General features: G+C 39.7%; 2 protein-coding genes across 2 annotated transcripts; one reads left to right on the top strand and one right to left on the bottom strand.

Moving 5' to 3' along the window:
* Positions 1 to 422: 422 nt before the first annotated feature.
* LOC306854135 (olfactory receptor 11A1-like) lies at positions 423 to 1373 on the top strand (the record flags this gene model as incomplete). Its single annotated transcript, XM_079391961.1, has 1 exon — positions 423 to 1373. The coding sequence occupies one exon, from the start codon at positions 423 to 425 to the stop codon at positions 1371 to 1373; it is 951 nt and encodes a 316-aa protein (XP_079248087.1).
* Positions 1374 to 17178: 15805 nt separating this feature from the next.
* On the bottom strand, positions 17179 to 18168 carry or60a1 (odorant receptor, family 60, subfamily A, member 1; the record flags this gene model as incomplete). Its single annotated transcript, XM_079391805.1, has 1 exon — positions 17179 to 18168. One exon carries the CDS (start codon positions 18166 to 18168, stop codon positions 17179 to 17181), a length of 990 nt encoding a protein of 329 aa, XP_079247931.1.
* Positions 18169 to 18820: the final 652 nt, after the last annotated feature.

Below are 18820 nucleotides of genomic sequence, written 5' to 3'. Positions count from 1 at the left end.
GTCTTGTATTATAAATTCAGATGCTTCACCAGCGCAGCATAATTCAAATCTGTTTCTCTGATGACTTTGAAAATTGTATTCCAGATATTTTATACTTGGTAGGTTGATAATCTTGATTGCAGGTTTTTACTAGTAATTGGTTTTTTTTATTATTTGTGTTTGTAAAAATTGTTTCAAAATAACTTTCAACTGACAATCTGCTCTCTTCAAAACAACTCATTATCAGCAAAAGGTATTTTTTAACTATGTATTGCTTTTGCAACTCTCATACATGTCGTCTTATTACAAATTATATTTTTTTCTTTATTTACAGAAGCGAATTTAGAATGTTTCACCATTGTGAATCAAATGGCTACAACATCCACAGTATATGCTGATTATATGATCAACTTTTAAACATTTAATGCTATTATCTGACATCCATGGATAATTCAACACATTTTTCGACCATTATATTGGCTGGATACATTGATATTGGGAATATTAAGTATTTATGTTTCATTGTTTTGATCCTGTTGTTTGTTGCAATCATTGTCTCAAATCAATTAATTATTGGAATAATATGTAAGGAGAAGTCCTTGCATGAACCTATGTATATTTTTTTATGTAGTTTGTCTGTAAATGAACTGTACGGCAGCATTGCTTTATTTCCATCCCTTTTAAGTAACATGCTACTGTCAAAGATTCCAGAAGTTTCACTGACCCTTTGTCACATTCAAATATTCGCTTTATACACTTATGCATCAGTAGAATTCTGTAATTTAGCAGTCATGTCATATGACAGATATGTAGCCATCTGTTACCCTTTGGAATATCATAGAATCATGTCTCCTGCCATGACAATTACACTGATTGCTCTGGGGTGGTCAGTATCAGTTATCAAATTCTCTATTAATTTTTCTGTGAGTGTACGGCTAAAGTTGTGTGGAAATGTAATGGACAAAGTATGGTGTGACAACTACATGCTTGTGAAACTGGCATGCTCAGACACAACAGCAAGCAACATTTCTGGCACAATCGGTATCATTCTAACCATTGTTGCTCCTCTAGCATTGATTTTGTTCTCATATGCTAAAATTTTAAGAGTCTGCCTAAAGTCTACAAGAGAAATGACCCAAAAGGCTTTAAGCACATGTTCTTTACACCTTATCTCACTAACAAATTTTTCTGTTGGATGTTTATTTGAAGTTATCCAAAGCAGATTTGATAAGGTGCCTATGCCCCCTGTACTACGTGTGATTATTTCACTTTATTTTCCGATATGTACACCGCTTATCAATCCTATCATGTATGGTATGAGACTTTCTAAGATAAAAAGGGCACTCAAAAAATTGATTTACCACTGGAACCACATAAAACCCATATCACAGTAGTGTGTAAGACTATTATTCTTTGCGACCTATAGGTTACAAGAATATACTGAATAATTAGCTTTTTCAGTAAATCTAAAGTAAATCTGTTAAATTGTTATTAGGAATCTGTGATAATGATTACACAATGTAGAAATGTAATAATGTTTACTTACTGTACTTTTCTAAATAAAAAATAAATAAAAATAATAATAATAAACAGGGTACCACCAACAAAGTATTCTTTTTAGTTTTAAATGTTTAACTGTTGTTTCTTACTTTGTTAAATACAAAAGCAAAATACACAGAACAAAGTTGTTTCTTTAAACAAAAATGTGATAAAATGCTGTTTGTCTCATTGCTTTAACTTTATTATGGCGAGTGAGCAGTTCAAGATCTGTGTGCCTCCCTGCCCACGCTACAGTACATCATGGGCATCTGTCAAGGCAGAGCAGCAGCTTAGATCATGGAGGTCGCAAATGGAGCTTGCAGAGGAGTTTGAGATGGGTTCGTCCCTTTCTCAGTTTTCACCGGCAGGCCCTCTCAGTATCCAGAAGCGTGCTCTGCCCTGAGTGAAGGCCCAGTTCTGACATTATCCAGCTCTGAGGAGGTGGATATACTTAGCACTGAGGCAGGGGAGTTTGATGATTTCCTGCCAAGGAGTTTGTGACTCAAATTTAATGTCAACCAAACCAGAGGTGTAAAGAACTTGAGTAATTTTACTTGATTATTTTACTTAAGTATTATTGTTGGGGATTTTTACTTTATTCAAGTACAATTTAAACTGACTACTTGTACTTTTACTTGACTACATTTCTGAAGAAAAACAGTACTTTTTACTCCTTACAATTTTATTTCAAATTAAAAAGTACATTACATTTTTATTTTATCCTATGCACATTAAATATGGTAAACGGAAGCTCAAACGTGCATGCTTGACATGAGAACCAATGATCATTGTTTTCACGCATCAAGCACACAGTTCTACTTCAGTTGTGACTTTCATCAGGTAAATGTCTGGCTTCAGAAGCTCACCATAAGATCTGAGGAAGCATGTTGAGGTAGCAAAGTTGTGTTTTCCCCCAAAAAAGTTTATCCATTATGCGTTCTGTTTTGATAGAGCCATTAGCTGTGTAATATATTGGCTGAATGCACATGATTGAGTGCAAATAAAATCAGAGATGAAAATTTAAATATAATTAATATCTTTGTGGAAATATTTTTAATTAATTAAAAATCTCCAAAAGTGTTTAAATAAACATTGTTTATTAAATTGATTGTAATTCATGTTTAGTGATGTTCTCACCAGGTAGTGGATAAGTTGTTTTAATAATGTCATTGTGTGACACATTGAATAGGAATTTGGACTCTCAATTAATATTTTTTTTAATCTTAATAATTATATGATTTGATCATTAATTCATATAATTAGTCACAAATAATTATGTAGCAATATTTTCGGAGAAAAAGACCAAATAAAAATGCCCCAAATAAACAATTAAATGATGAATTATCCTTTTAGACAGTGACGTAGACAACACACAAAAAAGTGGCCTTTCAAAACGTTAATGTTGTATGTTTTAATTCTATGACTCTCCTCATTAATTCAACCAATTCTTGCATGCTGTCTGGAATATGTGTCTAACCTCTTCATCACATTGTTATTAAAAGTGATAGTTCACCCAAATGAAAGATTCTCATGTCGTCCCAGATGTTTATGACCTTCTTTCTTCAGATGAACACAAGCAAAGATTTTTAGTCTGTGTAATGCAAGGGGACAGGACCACTTCAGAAACAACACAAAGTGAACACGCCGGTCAAGTTAAAAATATTGATTCATTAACAGGGGTTGTATGAGTTACTGTCATATTAACTTTGTGTAGTTTTTGATGTGTCATTTTTGGACGTCCCATACTTATCTTATAAGAAGAGAGGTTATTTAGTTTAGATGATTTAGATCTTAGTTTGTGTTAATCTGATAAATAAAAAGGTTTTTATTAAACAATAATCAAAATAAAGTGTCCAAAGGGGGTAAAAAAGTGTCCAAAATAAACGGGGAATCTGGTGTCCTCGTCGTGCTACAGGCTTGTGAAGGAGGGCAGTGTTCGGGAAGGAAGGGTCCAGGTAAGGGGCGGAGTCTGGTGGCCGCACGCTCTCCCCTCTCAGGACCGGGGCGCGTGGGTCGGCGGCTTCTTCTGAGCGGCATCATCCATCCTTTGCCCGCGGCGCTTCCGGGAGATAGAACGGCCCGGCATCCTAGCCCGTCAGCCGTCAAACGGGTGCGGAATTCCATCCATACTCTACGGGTAAGGGGGGGGGGGGCAGCCGACTCGTCACAATATATATATATATATATATATATATATATATATATACACAGTGGTGTGAAAAAGTGTCGGCCCCCTTCCTGATTTTTTTTTTTTGCATGTTTGTCACACGTTAATGTTTCAAATCATCAAACAAATTTAAATATTAATAAAAGATAACACAAGTAAACAACATGCAGTTTTTAAATGAAGGTTTTTTTATGAAGGGAAAACAAAGTCCAAACCCACATGGCCCTGTGTGAAAAAGTGTTTACCCCCACCAAAAGATCCTCAAAAGCTACACATCATGTTGAGATCCAAAGAAATTCAGGAACAAATGAGAAAGAAAGTAATTGAGATATATCAGTCTGGAAATGGTTATAAAGTCATTTCTAAAGCTTTGGGACTCCAGCGAACCACAGTGAGAGCTATTATCCACAAATGGCGAGAACATGGAACAGTGGTGAACCTTCCCAGGAGTGGCCGGCCGACCAAAATTACCCCAAGAGCGCAGCGACGACTCATCCAAGAGGTCACAAAAGACCCCACAACAACATCTAAAGAACTGCAGGCCTCACTTGCCTCAGTTAACCCTTTAAAACCTAAGGGTAAAATAGGTCATTTTTACATATTTTGTTTATTTAACTGTAAAATTCTAACAGAATGTGCTATTTTCAAGTGCAAGGTGTCATTTTTTTCAGAAAACAGACGGCTTTCAAAAAAGTACAGTTTTTGACCATTAATGTCGTGTGTTGAGTTTGTAAACAGAATTTAAATAGACAAAAATAAAAAACAACAGTAAAACATTTTCTGTTTTTTATTTATAAAGAGAAAAATCGTGATCGAAATAATCCAACACTTCTTACTTCAAAATTCAACTATATTACATATATACAAGTAGTTTTGGGACACTGGGTTGCACAGTTTTCATTCAGGAGGCTTTTTTGTTCATACACGCACATATTTACACATGCATGTAAATGCGTGCACATGCATACACCCATACATTTACACGCACGGACTCATTATAGCGATGCACACACTACATGTGAAAAAGTCTCACTCAGACTGCTCCCAAAGTCTCGTCAAAAATCATCCCAATCGACTCCTGTGCTGTTTACTCCACCTTCACCATGTTTTTGTTTGTTTCGTTTATTATTTTATGCAATCCAAAACTCTGCGCTCCCTATCTCTCCATTCAAATTCTCCCTCCCCGCTCTCCCGGAAATCAGCCGTCATTTGTCGACGGAGCGCAAGAAATTACCGTAATAAGCAATATATTGCCGAAAAGCGCATGTTGTTTACTGTCAGGAGCAATTTGAATTATTGTGATGGTGCAAACGGTTGAAGAGTTACGGTAACATGAATACAGCTTGGTTTAGTGTGTCGGCGATGACACAGCCGGTTTTAAAGGGTTAAGGTCAGTGTTCATGACTCCACCATAAGAAAGAGACAGGGCAAAAATGGCCTGCATGGCAGAGTTCCAAAATGAAAACCACTGCTGAGCAAAAAGAACATAAAGGCTCGTCTCAGTTTTGCCAGAAAACATCTTGATGATCCCCCAAGACTTTTGGGAAAATACTCTGTGGACTGATGAGACAAAAGTTTAACTTTTTGGAAGGTGTGTGTCCCAATACATCTGGTGTAAAAGTAACACAGTATTTCAGAAAAAGAACATCATACCAACAGTAAAATATGGTGGTGGTAGTGTAATGGTCTGGGGCTGTTTTGCTGCTTCAGGACCTGGAAGACTTGCTGTGATAAATGGAACCATGAATTCAGCTGTCTACCAACAAATCCTGAAGGACAATGTCCGGCCATCTGTTCGTGACCTCAAGCTGAAGCGAACTTGGGTTCTGCAACAGGACAATGATCCAAAACACACCAGCAAATCCACCTCTGAATGGCTGAAGAAAAACAACATGAAGACTTTGGAGTGGCCTAGTCAAAGTCCTGACCTGAATCCTATTGAGATGCTGTGGCATGACCTTAAAAAGGCGACTCATGCTCGAAAACTGCCTTTTACAGTATATATATATATATATATATATGTATGTGTGTGTGTGTGTGTGGCGAGCGCACTGGCACCATTGTACTGTGGCTGCCGTCGCATCATCCAGCTGGATGCTGCACGCTGGTGGTGGTTGAGGAGAGACCCCCCACATGATTGTAAAGCACTTTGGGTGTACAGCAATACACAATTAAGTGCTATATAAATGCATAATTCATTCATTCATTCAGTCATATATATATATATATATATATATATATATATATATATATATATATATATATATATATATTGTGACGAGCGTCCCGAGGACTCATCAGCGTTGCCCTGGAGACGGAGGAGAAACACCTGCACCCGCTCATCACGGTAGGATCGACCACACCTGAGGCTCATTCGCCCGTGGCCAGATAAGCCGTGCAAGGCTGAGAGACAGTGAGAGACATCTCCTAGAGAGCTGAGAACTAATGTGCGATCCTCTTCTCCTTTGCAGACCCCAGCGAGTGACCGATCCTGCCCCGCCACGCACACCGCACCGACGCACCGCCCTGGGAAGGAACTGCACCAAGAAGAGCACCACTGCACCTCAGCCACCTGCTTTACTAATAAATCCACCCTCCGGGGTATTTATTTTGCGCTCTCCTTGTTGCGTGATTCTTCCCCCCTGCCACAGTGGTGGAGAATGCGGGCAGATTGAGGAAGTTTCACCAACAAGCGATCTCCACCGGTTTCTCACGATCTCTTTTTTTTGTTTTGCAGTTTCAGAAAGGTGGGTACTCCTCCCCTAACGATGGAAGAGCTACTCTGACAGCTAACAGAGGTCAGCCTGCGCCAACAACAAATTGTTGAACACCTTGCCACGTGCCAGAGCCAGGCTGACCAGGAGATCGCTGCCCTTCGCACGGCCGCCCGTCAGCGCGTTCCGTTACCGGATCCCCGAATGCAGGCCACGCAGCTGCTGCCAAAAACGACCGTTCATCATGACGTCGAAGCTTACCTGCAGATGTTTGAGAACACTGCCACCACCGAGGGCTGGGATCCGGATGACTGGGCTCGCGCACTGGCCCCACTCCTCACCGGCGAATCCCAACGAGCCTTCTTCAGCCTGCCAACATCCGCGGCTGAGAACTACGCGGAAGTAAAAAGGGAAATATTGGCCCGAGTGGGGCTGTCTCCCATGTGTGCGGCCCAGCAGTTCCACGACTGGGCATACCAGCCCCGGCGGCCTGCGCGTGCCCAAGCCACCAAACTCTCCAGGCTCGCCCAACATTGGCTAATGGTTGGTTCCCCCACGGCAGCTCAGGTAGCGGAACGCGTCACCGTCGATCGCCTCCTCCGCGCCCTGCCCCGTGCATATCGTCAAGCCGTCGGCATGAGAAATCCAACAACCATCCTGGAGGTAGTGGAGGCGGTTGAGCTGGCCAAGACGGCCCAACGACGCGACGCTGGGGAGCGAGTACCCCCTTTTCCCCGGAGGGTGGTGCCAGAGCAACGCGCGCCGGAAGGCATCTCGCGACACATAGACAGGGCGGCGGCCCCCGAACCACAGGATGAATCGGTGCCAACAGCGCCTCCGTCGCCCAAAGCTCGGACTTGGTTGGCAGGCTGTGTGCTTCATCAAGATCCACCCAAAGGAGCCCCAACAGCCGAGGTAACGCTTAATGGCAAGACCTTTAAAGCGGTGCTCGATACGGGCAGCGCCGTCAGTCTCATCAGGGCGGGTATCCCCCCCCCCGCCACGAGACGAAAGGGGTACTTCCCGTTACCTGCGTCCACGGAGACATGCGGGAGGTCCCTGTCCGACACGAGTCCATCTCCGCGTCTCTCCTGGCCCGTAGAGGTGGGCCTCGTGAAGGACCTGCCTGTGCCCGTGCTCATGGGACTCATGCTCATGTTGAGCGCCGCCACACAGCCTGCCAGCCCAAGAGGGGGCCGCCGTGGACGGCAACCGGCGAGAAGGCCCAACCGCCTCCCCGTTCTCCTGGCCTCTGACAGTGGGAGAGATGGTGAGTCCCTTCCCAAAATCCTAACCTCTTTTATGACATCTATCAACAGGTTACTGGAGGGGGCTCATTTGGCCGGGCTCAGCGAGAGTACGATCGGCTGAAACACTGTTGGGCACAGGTGTGCGTCTTGGAGGGGAAAGACACCCGGCCAAGGCCCCATCCCCTTCCCCACTTTGTCGTGGAGAACAGCCTGCTCTATTGTGTCGTCCAGCGAAGGGGGGAGGAGAAGAAACTGTTAGTGGTCCCGCGCCCGAAGACGGAGACGGTCCTGCACTTGGCGCATGCCCATCCCCTAGCTGGACACCTCGGCGCGACGAACACCGTCCAGAGCATCCGGGACCGGTTCCACTGGCCCGGCCTGGAAGCCGACGTAAAACGCTTCTGCCAGGCGTGCCCAACGTGCCAGAAGACATCCCCCAGGCCACCTCCCCCCTCGCCACTCACACCATTACCCATCATAGAGGTGCCCTTCGAGCGTATCGGGATGGATCTGGTGGGGCCGTTGCCGAAATCCCGGGGACACGAGCACATCCTCGTCATTGTTGATTACGCCACCCGGTATCCCGAAGCCATCCCCCTCAGGAAAGCCACGGCCAAAAACATCGCCCAAGAGCTGTTTCTCCTGTTTAGACGGGTTGGCATCCCGACGGAGATACTGACCGATCAGGGAACACCGTTCATGTCCCGGCTAATAGCTGACCTCTGCCGACTGCTCCGGGTAAAGCACCTGCGGACCACCGTATACCATCCCCAGACCGACGGACCTGTGGAGCGTTTCAATCAAACTCTCAAGCAAATGCTACGGAGGGTGGCAGTAGAGGACCAACGGGATTGGGATCGCATGCTGTCCTATTTCCTCTTTGGTATACGGGAGGTTCCACAGGCAACCTCGGCCGAAAAGGAGTTTTGGAACAACAACAACCCACCCCACACCGGTCCCTAGTCGAACATGTCTCCAAGATGAGGCAGCAGATCGATCAGGTCATGCCGTTAGTCCGAGAGCACCTGGCTAAAGCCCAGCAGGCCCAACAACGCCACTATGACCGCGCAGCTCAGCCTCGGGAGTTTCAGACGGGCGACCAAGTCATGGTTTTGGTCCCCACCTCCGCCTGTAAGTTCCTGGCCACCTGGCTGGGGCCGTACACGGTAGTGGAGAGAGTGGGACCGGTTACCTACCGTGTGCGGCAACCCGGAAGACGGAGACCCCAGCAGCTCTACCATATTAACCCTTTGGGGTCGGCTGTATCGCCGGCGATACGAACTCGGTTTTTTTAAGATAAGTGCAAAAGACACTAAAAATGCTCTGTTGATTTTGGTCAAACAAATAAGTGTTATATATCAATCGAAACTGTTAAGTGTCTACTTTTTTTTGAGTACACTCACGATTACAACAAAACTTTGTGGTTTTGGGGAAAAAAGAAAACAAACAGGGTGCGCTGTCTGTCTTCTCCTTCTCCGCGATATATTTATAGTAACGCGTCACTAAAATGAAGTGTAACACAGCAAATACTCAACACAGAAACATGAGAGTTATATCTATAGAAAGCCTAAAGTGTCTGCTTTCAACTGAAGTAAGTGTTGTCGAAAACAAATGTTCTGTGATAAAACACGATGTTCTGAACACGATGTTCAGTCTGTCCAGTCTAACTCATTATTTCTAATGTGATCCCGCCCCCTCGTGTTCACATGTAAATAACCACGTGACACGCGCGCGCGCTTGGAGACGCCCAACAACAAACACACAGTCACGAGACTCCGTTGTCCGTTCATCTCTGCTGCTGTTTGTTTCTGGAAGAAGACGCGCTGAGTAAAGGCTGGATTTACCTCAGAATAAGAGCCAAGAGTTCTTCCAGAATACATCGATCGATCTGATAAGTAAGTAAATGCTTCTTTTTTGCATTAGTTAGCGTGTTATTGTGACAAACCTGAACGCGTTTAGTTGGGTTTTCCCCAAACGACAACATGATGAATGCTACACATCTAAGAATGTTTAATGTTCACAAATAGATTTAATATCGTGCTAAACAATAACAATTAGTTTCTCAGATATAAAATATCCTTTTTTTAATGGTACAAAGTACATCCTTTTGTAGTTCACAGCATACGTGAGTCTATGGCTGCAGAATCATAACAGCTTCTATAAAATCATACATACGACTGCAAAACACGACATATGACTGCAAAATCATAGTTGTTTTTTCCCAAACTGTAATTCCAGACTACAGTGTTTGAATATGATGGACAATTCATTGTATTTCAATTTCTTATGGCACGATGTTGTTTTCATGCTCTATATAAAACAATAATATGAGAGTATATTGTAACATGATGAATGCTACGAGTCTAAGTATGTTTACAACATGTTTATTATTAATAGTCTTCTCTGTTCAAAAATAGATTTAAATAACGTGCTAAACAATAATAAATAGTTTCTCAGATATAAAATATTTTTTATAGTACAAATTACATCCTTTTGTGGTTCACAGCATACATGAGTCTATGGCTGCAGAATCATAACAGCTACTCTAAAATCATGCATACTAGACTATATGACTACAAAATCATAGTTGTTTTTTTGGGGGGTTTTTTTCCCCAAACTGTTGTTTTCATGCTCTATATAAAACAATAAAAGTAATATGAGAGTACATTGTAACATGATGAATGCTACGAGTCTAAGTATGTTTACAACATGTTTATTATTAATAGCCTACTCTGTTCAAAAATAGATTTTAATATTACTAAACAATAATAATTAGTTTCTCAGATATAAAATCTATTTTTTTGTGTACGATAGTATAAAGCATGCATGAGTCTATGCTCACAAATGTTTTTGGTTGTTTATATTTTATTGAATCAGGTACCTGAACCACAGATGAATCCTGATGACTTTCTTCAAGATGTTTTCCTCTGAGATAGCTGTACCAACATCAGATGGTCAACTACACTGATATTCTATGGTAAAACAAGATCCTTGACTACTGATTATGTTTTTTTCTTCTTGAATCCATGGAAATAAGTAAATGTAAGGTACTTGTTCCACTTGTTGAACAGAATATGTTGCAGGAATGACTCAAAGTCTGTTCACATATCTGTGGTTAGATCAGTGTGCACAATAATGTGTCTTTGACCTTCATTATGTATGTTTTGATTATACTGTGTTGTAAATAAAATACAAATAATTTAAAAACCCCATTTTTTCAGTCTCCTCACACTCTCTGTCTTACTTGCCTCAGTCACAGTCACACTGATGGCCCATTAGCAGCTTTAGGGGAGGGCCCTTTGTCTCTCAGGTGAGAACCACTTAATATTCAAGGCTATTACCACTCCCTCGCATATACGCTTTCTATCACAAAACATGTCTTTAAATTTAAATCAATATATTGTTTTCTGTGAATGAGTAAGCTGAATGATTTTCACATAATTGTGAAGTAAATATTCTAGCCTAGAAGACTGATTACACAAAAGTCTTATTCAGGACGATTTAGTGTGGCTTTTATGCTTTATTTCAGCTACATTTTTTTCCCCAAAACTTACTAACCACGCATAATATTTTTCTAAGAAATGCAAACATGTACATCCACCTTGGTCACATATTATTGTAGCATAGTTTGTGCTGAATACAAAAAAAATATATGTTGGTCAATAGTATATTATAAGTAGCTGAAATAAGCATAAATATCAGGGCATGTCAACACATCTCAAGGGCCCCAAAATTACCTCAGACCCCAGAGGGTTAACTTGTTGAAGAAGAGGGTGGGGACCAGAGAACAAACAGCTGCCTTCCCCACCACGAAGCCCGTCTTGGTGGACACCAACCCCGATCTGTCGGCGGCGCAGAAGGCTGAGCTGCAGCACCTGATCGGCCAGTTCTCGGATGTGTTCTTTACTGTCCCCGGGAAGACCCAAACCATTCAGCACGACATCAAAACGCCGCCAGGGGTCATCGTAAAGCAACGGCCCTACCGTATCCCAGAGGCTCGACGGCAGGGAATTGAGGAGGAAATTCAGCAGATGTTAAAGTTAGGGATGATCGAACCATCTTGCAGCCCGTGGTCCAGCCCAATTGACAGTAAACTATTTCTATAAAATATTGCACTACTGCTATTTTGCATAGAATACATTGTTCTATCAATATTTTGCACACTCATCCAGCTGTATTTATTTATTACCACTGTTCTCACGTTTCTGCTGTTCATAATGTATACAATCCCTACATTGCATTCCTATTTATATTCTGTATATACTCTGCTCAATACTGTATATAGCAATTCCACTGTACATTCTGCAAATCTTATCTTCATTTACTCTGCACTTATATGTATATAAAACACTATATTCTTGCACTTCTGGTTAGATGCTAACTGCATTTCATTAGCTCTGTACTTGTACTCTGCATAAATGACAATAAAGTTGAATCTAATCTAATCTAATCTAATATATATATATATATATATATATGGGGTGGCATGAGGCTGGAAAGGATGAAGTTTCCTTTTAATCCCTTTCCCTGCAATTTTGTGTGTGTGTTCCGCTGTGCTGAATTTTAATTGTTATCGCTACACTAGATATGTGTTTGACCTGTGCCATTGCATTTTGCTTTGCTTTCTCCCTTTAACCAAACTTCTGTATGTCTGTCAGAAAAAAAAGTTAAATTTAAAGTAGTACTTTTTTACGTTTACTCAAGTAAGTTTTTGGCCAGATACTTGTACTTTTAACTGAGTAAAATTTTCACTGATTATCTTTACATTCACTTGAGTAAAATTTGTGAATACTTTTTACACCTCTGAACCAAATTGAATATGAACTGGCAGACAAGAAGATGGCCTGTGGCTGCTCCAATACAGCAGTGAGTGTGTTAAACGCGGTAACCCGTTTTCTTTTATCTTAGTAAGGTCATAAACGGCTTAAGCATAAACCGGTCGTAACAGGTAGTTTTTTTTTTTGCCTTTTTAATAGGGGAACAGAGAGAGCAGAAAAAAGTGATCGGCGAACAGAGAAGGCAGAGAAGGATGACCCGATTGGCTTTCTGAAATGGTCACTGCCGATCTGGATCCCATCACTTGCGGGCAAAGATATCGTGATCGAACGCACGCATCAAGTTTACTCCAGAGCTTCAAAGGATCACTCCAAACCGCGAATGTTTCTCTTCAAACTGTTATGCTACAACAACAAGAATTTGATTCTAAATGAAGCAAGACGGTGGGTCCTGTGAAAGCAGGTGACGGTGCAATGTTGAGCTTTTTCCTCGACTTCTCTCCCACGATGGCAAAGAAGCGGAGCTCCTTCAGTACAATACGGAAGGAATTGAAAGAGGCAGGTCTGCAGACCTTTCTTTGTTATCCTGCTACTCTGAAGATCGTCATGAAACACAGCGAGGCCAAACTAATGCACTCACCGGACGAAGCGCATCAATTCCTGAGCTCCATTCCCGCTCCTCATTCTCCTGGGATGAACGTGGCATAAGGGTTTGATAATACAGAGTGACTTGAATTCTGATTCACTGATCTAGAGCTTCATGTGACAATCGGATACTGGCAGTTATTCATGTAAGCTAGGAAATTTGGTAACACTAATGTACAGTTTTCAATGTAAATGATGCAATAATTTATGTTTGTTTCCTCGTTATGGAAAGTAAACATACTCATACTTTTTTTTTTACCCCACTTTATTACTCGTGTTAATTCGAAGTTATTCTGTTCTCTTATAATAGGGCTAATGGAGGTGTTATAAAGAATTGTACTGGCTATCATGTTACTGTCACTGATTAAGACTGGAGAGGGCGACAGCCTGGGGTCTTCACCCCAGTCTGTAAAGTTTTATGGGTTGGGTTTTCTTTATGTTAATGGATTTTTAAAGGCAGACTTGAGTTAATTCATTTGCAGTGGTATAACTTTCTCTCATTTGTTCATTTCACTAATTTGTTTGATAGAAATGACTGAAATTAATATACTCAATTGTGATTTCAATGGTTTAAATGTTTTTTTAGAACTATTGCGGCGAAAGAGAATTTTGTGGAAGGATGGTGTTCATGGATGCTATGGTAAATATTGCGAGGTGGTCTCTTTTGCTTCGACTGATAGTGGAACTACGGATGTTTTGATAACTGTTTGAAGAGATTTGAATGTTTCCATTTTGGACTGAAATGGTGATAATGCTGACAGAATTGCCCGTACATCCCTTGTGAAAAGTAATTCTCCCCACTGATAATTCTGTTGTTTCTGCTTCAGTTGTTTGCTCTTTTCTCCTCAAACAATTATGCTGACCATGGTCCATAACAACTATCTGGTCTAAGGATACCAGTGGTGTCTTACAAACTTTGTTTTCTGATCGAATTTTGGAGACAATCACATCATCCTCGAAAAGCCCAGGTCATTGATATAATTGATAAAATATCAGGGGGTCTGTGGTTACACTCTTTTTGAAGACTGGCACACCAGATCCTCCTTTAGGCTCGGGCAAGCAAGGGCCGTCTCACTGAGGGCAGTGTATGTCCCTGGTTACCTGAATCAGGGAGCAGACATCCTGTCAAGGCAAGAGAATTGAGACTCCACCCCAAAACGATGAGGATTAGGAGTCGTAAGTTCAGCTAGGTGGAAGGACTTGTTCGCATCTCAAAGGATCACCCACTGTTTGCTCTGGTTCTCCCTCATGCACCCACCCCTGCCATGGTGCAGGTGTGACAGAGGCTTTATCTGTACGTATTACCCCTGATTGCTCTGCTGCTGTTCTGTTTATAGATATGGAGAGGAAGATCTGTATCAATGATTGGTGGATTCTGGCTCAATCAGAGCAAATGGCGGCTCGAGATGTCATCCTCACCCATATGAGGGAGTCCTGGCATTTCAAGGTGCTTATTTGGCGCAATTTTGCCGGGCAACTTTTTTAAAGCAATGTTGCTTGGGTACTTTCCCATTGAGAATGGGTAAAAAGACTTTAGATCCGTTGTGGGCCCTGTGTCTCACCTAGTTACCCACTGATGGCATCATTGCTCAAAAAGTTGCCCCATGTATCATTAGCCTAAGGCCCGAGGAATGGAGACTCCACCCCAAGGTGGTGGAGTTGATTTGGATGTAATTTAGCCAGGCAGAAGTTGACCTGTTCACATCACAAGAAATGACCCGATGTCAATTCAGCCCAACTAGGGTTGGATGCCATGGTGCAGACATGGACAAGGCTGCATCTATATGCCTTTCCCCCTAAGTGACCTGCTCGTAGAAGTTCTAAAGAGGGACTGTCTACTTTGGGTCAGTGTTATCTTGAGATATTATGGTTTTATTGTGTCAGTCAGAAAAAAATTCTGACCCTGCAAACTGTTTTTCTGCTGACTATTACATTGCTTAATAGAGTAGGAGACCTTCAGACCCTTTCGGTTGCCCCTTCGTGTTTGGAGTTTCGCCTGGCATGGTGAAAGATTTCCTGCACCCTAGACTGGGGTATATGCCTAAGATTACCTATTATTTTTATGGCATGATGGCTGTAAAACTGAAGAAAATTATGAAAGCCAAAAATTCATAGAAAAGTGAACAGAAATGTGGACTACACTATTTGTTTAACCAATGTGTTCAGAGATTGTGGTGTGTTCACAAAAAGGAAAAGACACCATCAAAGATATAGGCAGCAAAAATGTTTTCTTAATCCAATAGCACCATAATGATTGAATTAAACTAAAATGTTCATTTGTTTTAATTGCTTGTAAGTTAATACATTAGACACAGATTAACAAACAATTATTAATTTATTTGAGAACGAAAGAAAGAAATAGAGAAAGAAAGAAAGAAAGAAAGAAAGAAAGAAAGAAAGAAAGAAAGAAAGAAAGAAAGAAAGAAAGAAAGAAAGAAAGAAAGAAAGAAAGAAAGAGAATTTCCGGGGTCTACTCCCAAGAAAAGGGTTGCACACAATTAAAAAGAACAGGTTTGAAGAATACTTTATTCCAGATCATGGAATAGATAGATGGAATAGATGCTTGCTTTTTTTTTATCAAAATAATGATTATGGCACTTTTATAATACAATAACAAACTTTTTTACACATTTAAGTGTTTAAAAATGAATAAATACATGAATAAATTTCTGCTAAATTACTAAATGTAAATGAATTAATTCATTTGAAAAAAATCACAGTAAATTGTATGTTATTTCTAGAATAAAATATCAGTGGTTACAACAAATATCCAGAGAAAATAATTTTTTCTAAGTTCCATGTAAATAAGTGAAAAGACCTTCTTCTCTCCTGAATAAAATCTTAAAGAACATTTTCTACTCAGACATTTTTTCCCACATAAAATTTGACGAAACGTAGGAATCTGTTTATATACTGTGTATGTGTGTATATATATATATATATATATATATATATATATATATGGTAAAATGGGGCTAAAGGCGCCCTGGGGTAGAAGGCCCCTTTGATATTATTTTCCTCTAAATCACTAGATGGCACTTAGCACTTTCCAAAACATCCGCTTTTCAAGATACACGTGCATATGTGGCTGATCCTTGATGCGATCGCGGGCAGCAGCGCAAAGTTGATTCTGTGCTTACTTGATCTAATATTTTATGTTTTTTAAAATGTTGCAAATTTAATGCATATATTTTAAGACAAGGGTCTTCTTAACAATTTTCAGTTTTATTTTTGATAATTTTTTAAATAACGAAAGAATATGTAAAAGTATGGCATTTGGGGTAAAAAAAAAAAGTGCCCCTGCTGTTGGGGCTAAAGGCACAGTAATTAACATGATAAATAATAGATGGCTGACTTTTCCATTTGTTGACATGACATGGTTAGATTCAGATGGTAAATATCATATATTATGTTGGGTGTCCATATAATCACCATGTTTAGAATGAAACCATCAAATTAAAAAACATGATATTAATCATACCTTATAATAAAATATAATTTGTTGTTGCTACTGTAAACCTATATTAATTTGTTATGGGATCAACTTCAATGCTTTCAGAATCTTTACTTTTTTAAATGATTTTGTTTCTGTATTTTAAAATAAATATTTTTATATAAACATATTTTAATGATATATATTTGTTGAACAAAAACTAATTATTTTATTTTTCAAGATAAGTAGAAAATAGTGCAAACTTTGCTAAAGTGACTGTTTTGAACAAGTATTAACTTAGACATTACTAAAAAAAATAAACATTATTTTAGCTGAAGTATTTGTATCAACACTGTGGTGCCTTTTACCCATGCTGGTAAGCCTTTCACCCTGTGTGTGGGGTAACACTGGCCACCTCATACATTAAGATTTTTAAACAAAATAACCGACTTGTATGATTTATTTTCACACAAAATCTGTTGCTCCATTAATATTCAATATACATTTTAGGTGCAGTGAAAAGCACATTTTTTCTTAAAGTGTGCCTTTAGCCCCGTTGTACCATATATGTAAATATCAGATACACACATACAATTTCAGAGTCCCTCTCTAAAGCTTGAAAACAATGTACAAATGTAAAATACGACATTCAAATGTGTTCATATAAACTTGCTATTTATTTAGTAGAAATAAACAGTGCATCATTACACCTTTGTTCAGTTTTTAAATTAATACCAAGAGCAAGTATTTTTCTTTTAAATATTTTTGTGATGCTATTGCTGATCTCTTTTGTTCTAATTCCATAAATAAGTGGATGTAGAAGTGGAGGAATGAGGATAAAATGAATTGACATAAACACATTTACTTCTTTTGAAAGACTGATATTAAGTCGATTGTATATCACAGAAAATAGAGAGGCCAGTGAAAAATTTATAAAAGTAATCAAGTGTGGTGTGCATGTTTTTAGAGCCTTTTTCCGGGCACTTACTGATGCATTCAAAGAGACTAATAATATCTGCACATATGATAAAATTACAAAGATTAGAGGTAGAACAACAAAAATGAGGACCAGACATATGCCATACAGGTCTCCCCAGGTATTTTTGACACAAGAGAGATTAACAACCGCCAAATTGTCACAAAATAACTTGTTTACTGTATACCTGCACATTGGCAGCCTTGATGTAAGATACACCTGTACAGCTAGAAAGCAGATAGGAACACAGTTTACAATAAAAAGCAGAAATCTAATTTTAGCCGGAGTCATGATATTGTGATATTGTAGAGGCTTGCAAATTGAAACATACCTATCATATGCCATAAGTGTCAGTATTGCATAAGCACATGTTCCATAAACATTAATAAAGAATACTTGCAGAATACAGTCAGTATATAGTATATCTTTCATATCGTCAATAAGATTGTCCATTATTTTAGGAAGTACAGCAGAGGATCCGATTAGTCCATTAATAGCCAGGTTGAATAAAAATATGTACATGGGCTTATGGAGAGATGTGTCCAAGCAGATCACCAGCATCAGTGTTACATTTGCAAAAACAGTTGTAAGATATACTATGAGAGAGATTAGAAAAACTCCATAATTAAGTGCACCAGGAGGTCCATAACTGGTAAAAACCAGAGTGATGTTCAAATTTTGCAAAATCATTTTTCCTATAGAAGAGAAACAGAGGAATTTCACATTAGAATAAAGAATGCAGTATATAATATTTTAATTAAATATTGCATTCTGAAATATCCATTTACCTACTTTTTCTAGATTCCCTTTTCTTCTGAGGATCTGACCTGCTTTACAGTAGCTTTATATTACTTTGTTCTACAAGGCCCACCTCCACTGGATTTCATCTTGTAGGCCCTACCCCCTTTTATCTCAAACTTTAAAACTTTAATAGCAGACAGTGAAGTGTTGAAATGTTGATTATTGGCAGCAGTTTTATTAAATAAATGAGATAATGCAGGATAGGGGTAATAATATCCACAAGGATGAGAGAACATCAACATAACAGCTTAGTATTTTTCAAAGTACCACACATAGCAAACAATCAACTTTGTTCTACACATACACTCACAAAGAAATAAAAATAAATAAGAAAATAAATAAATAAATAGATGAAAACAAATACAAATTAAACAAAAAATAAAAAACTACAGGTAATAATAATAAGAATAATAATAAATATAGCTGCAAGCAGCAATTAAGGGGCCAAGCACTACAGAGGCAATGTGAGAAGCTAAGCATGGCATGGAGCATCAGACCAAATGCAACAATAAGTAATAAATGCAATTTTAGGATTATTGTA

Source organism: Barbus barbus, assembly GCF_936440315.1.
Source record: "Barbus barbus genome assembly, chromosome: 34".
NCBI classification, from domain to species: Eukaryota; Metazoa; Chordata; class Actinopteri; order Cypriniformes; family Cyprinidae; genus Barbus; species Barbus barbus.
Note: the sequence above shows the minus strand (reverse complement) of the source record. Positions and strands in the feature narration are given on the sequence as shown.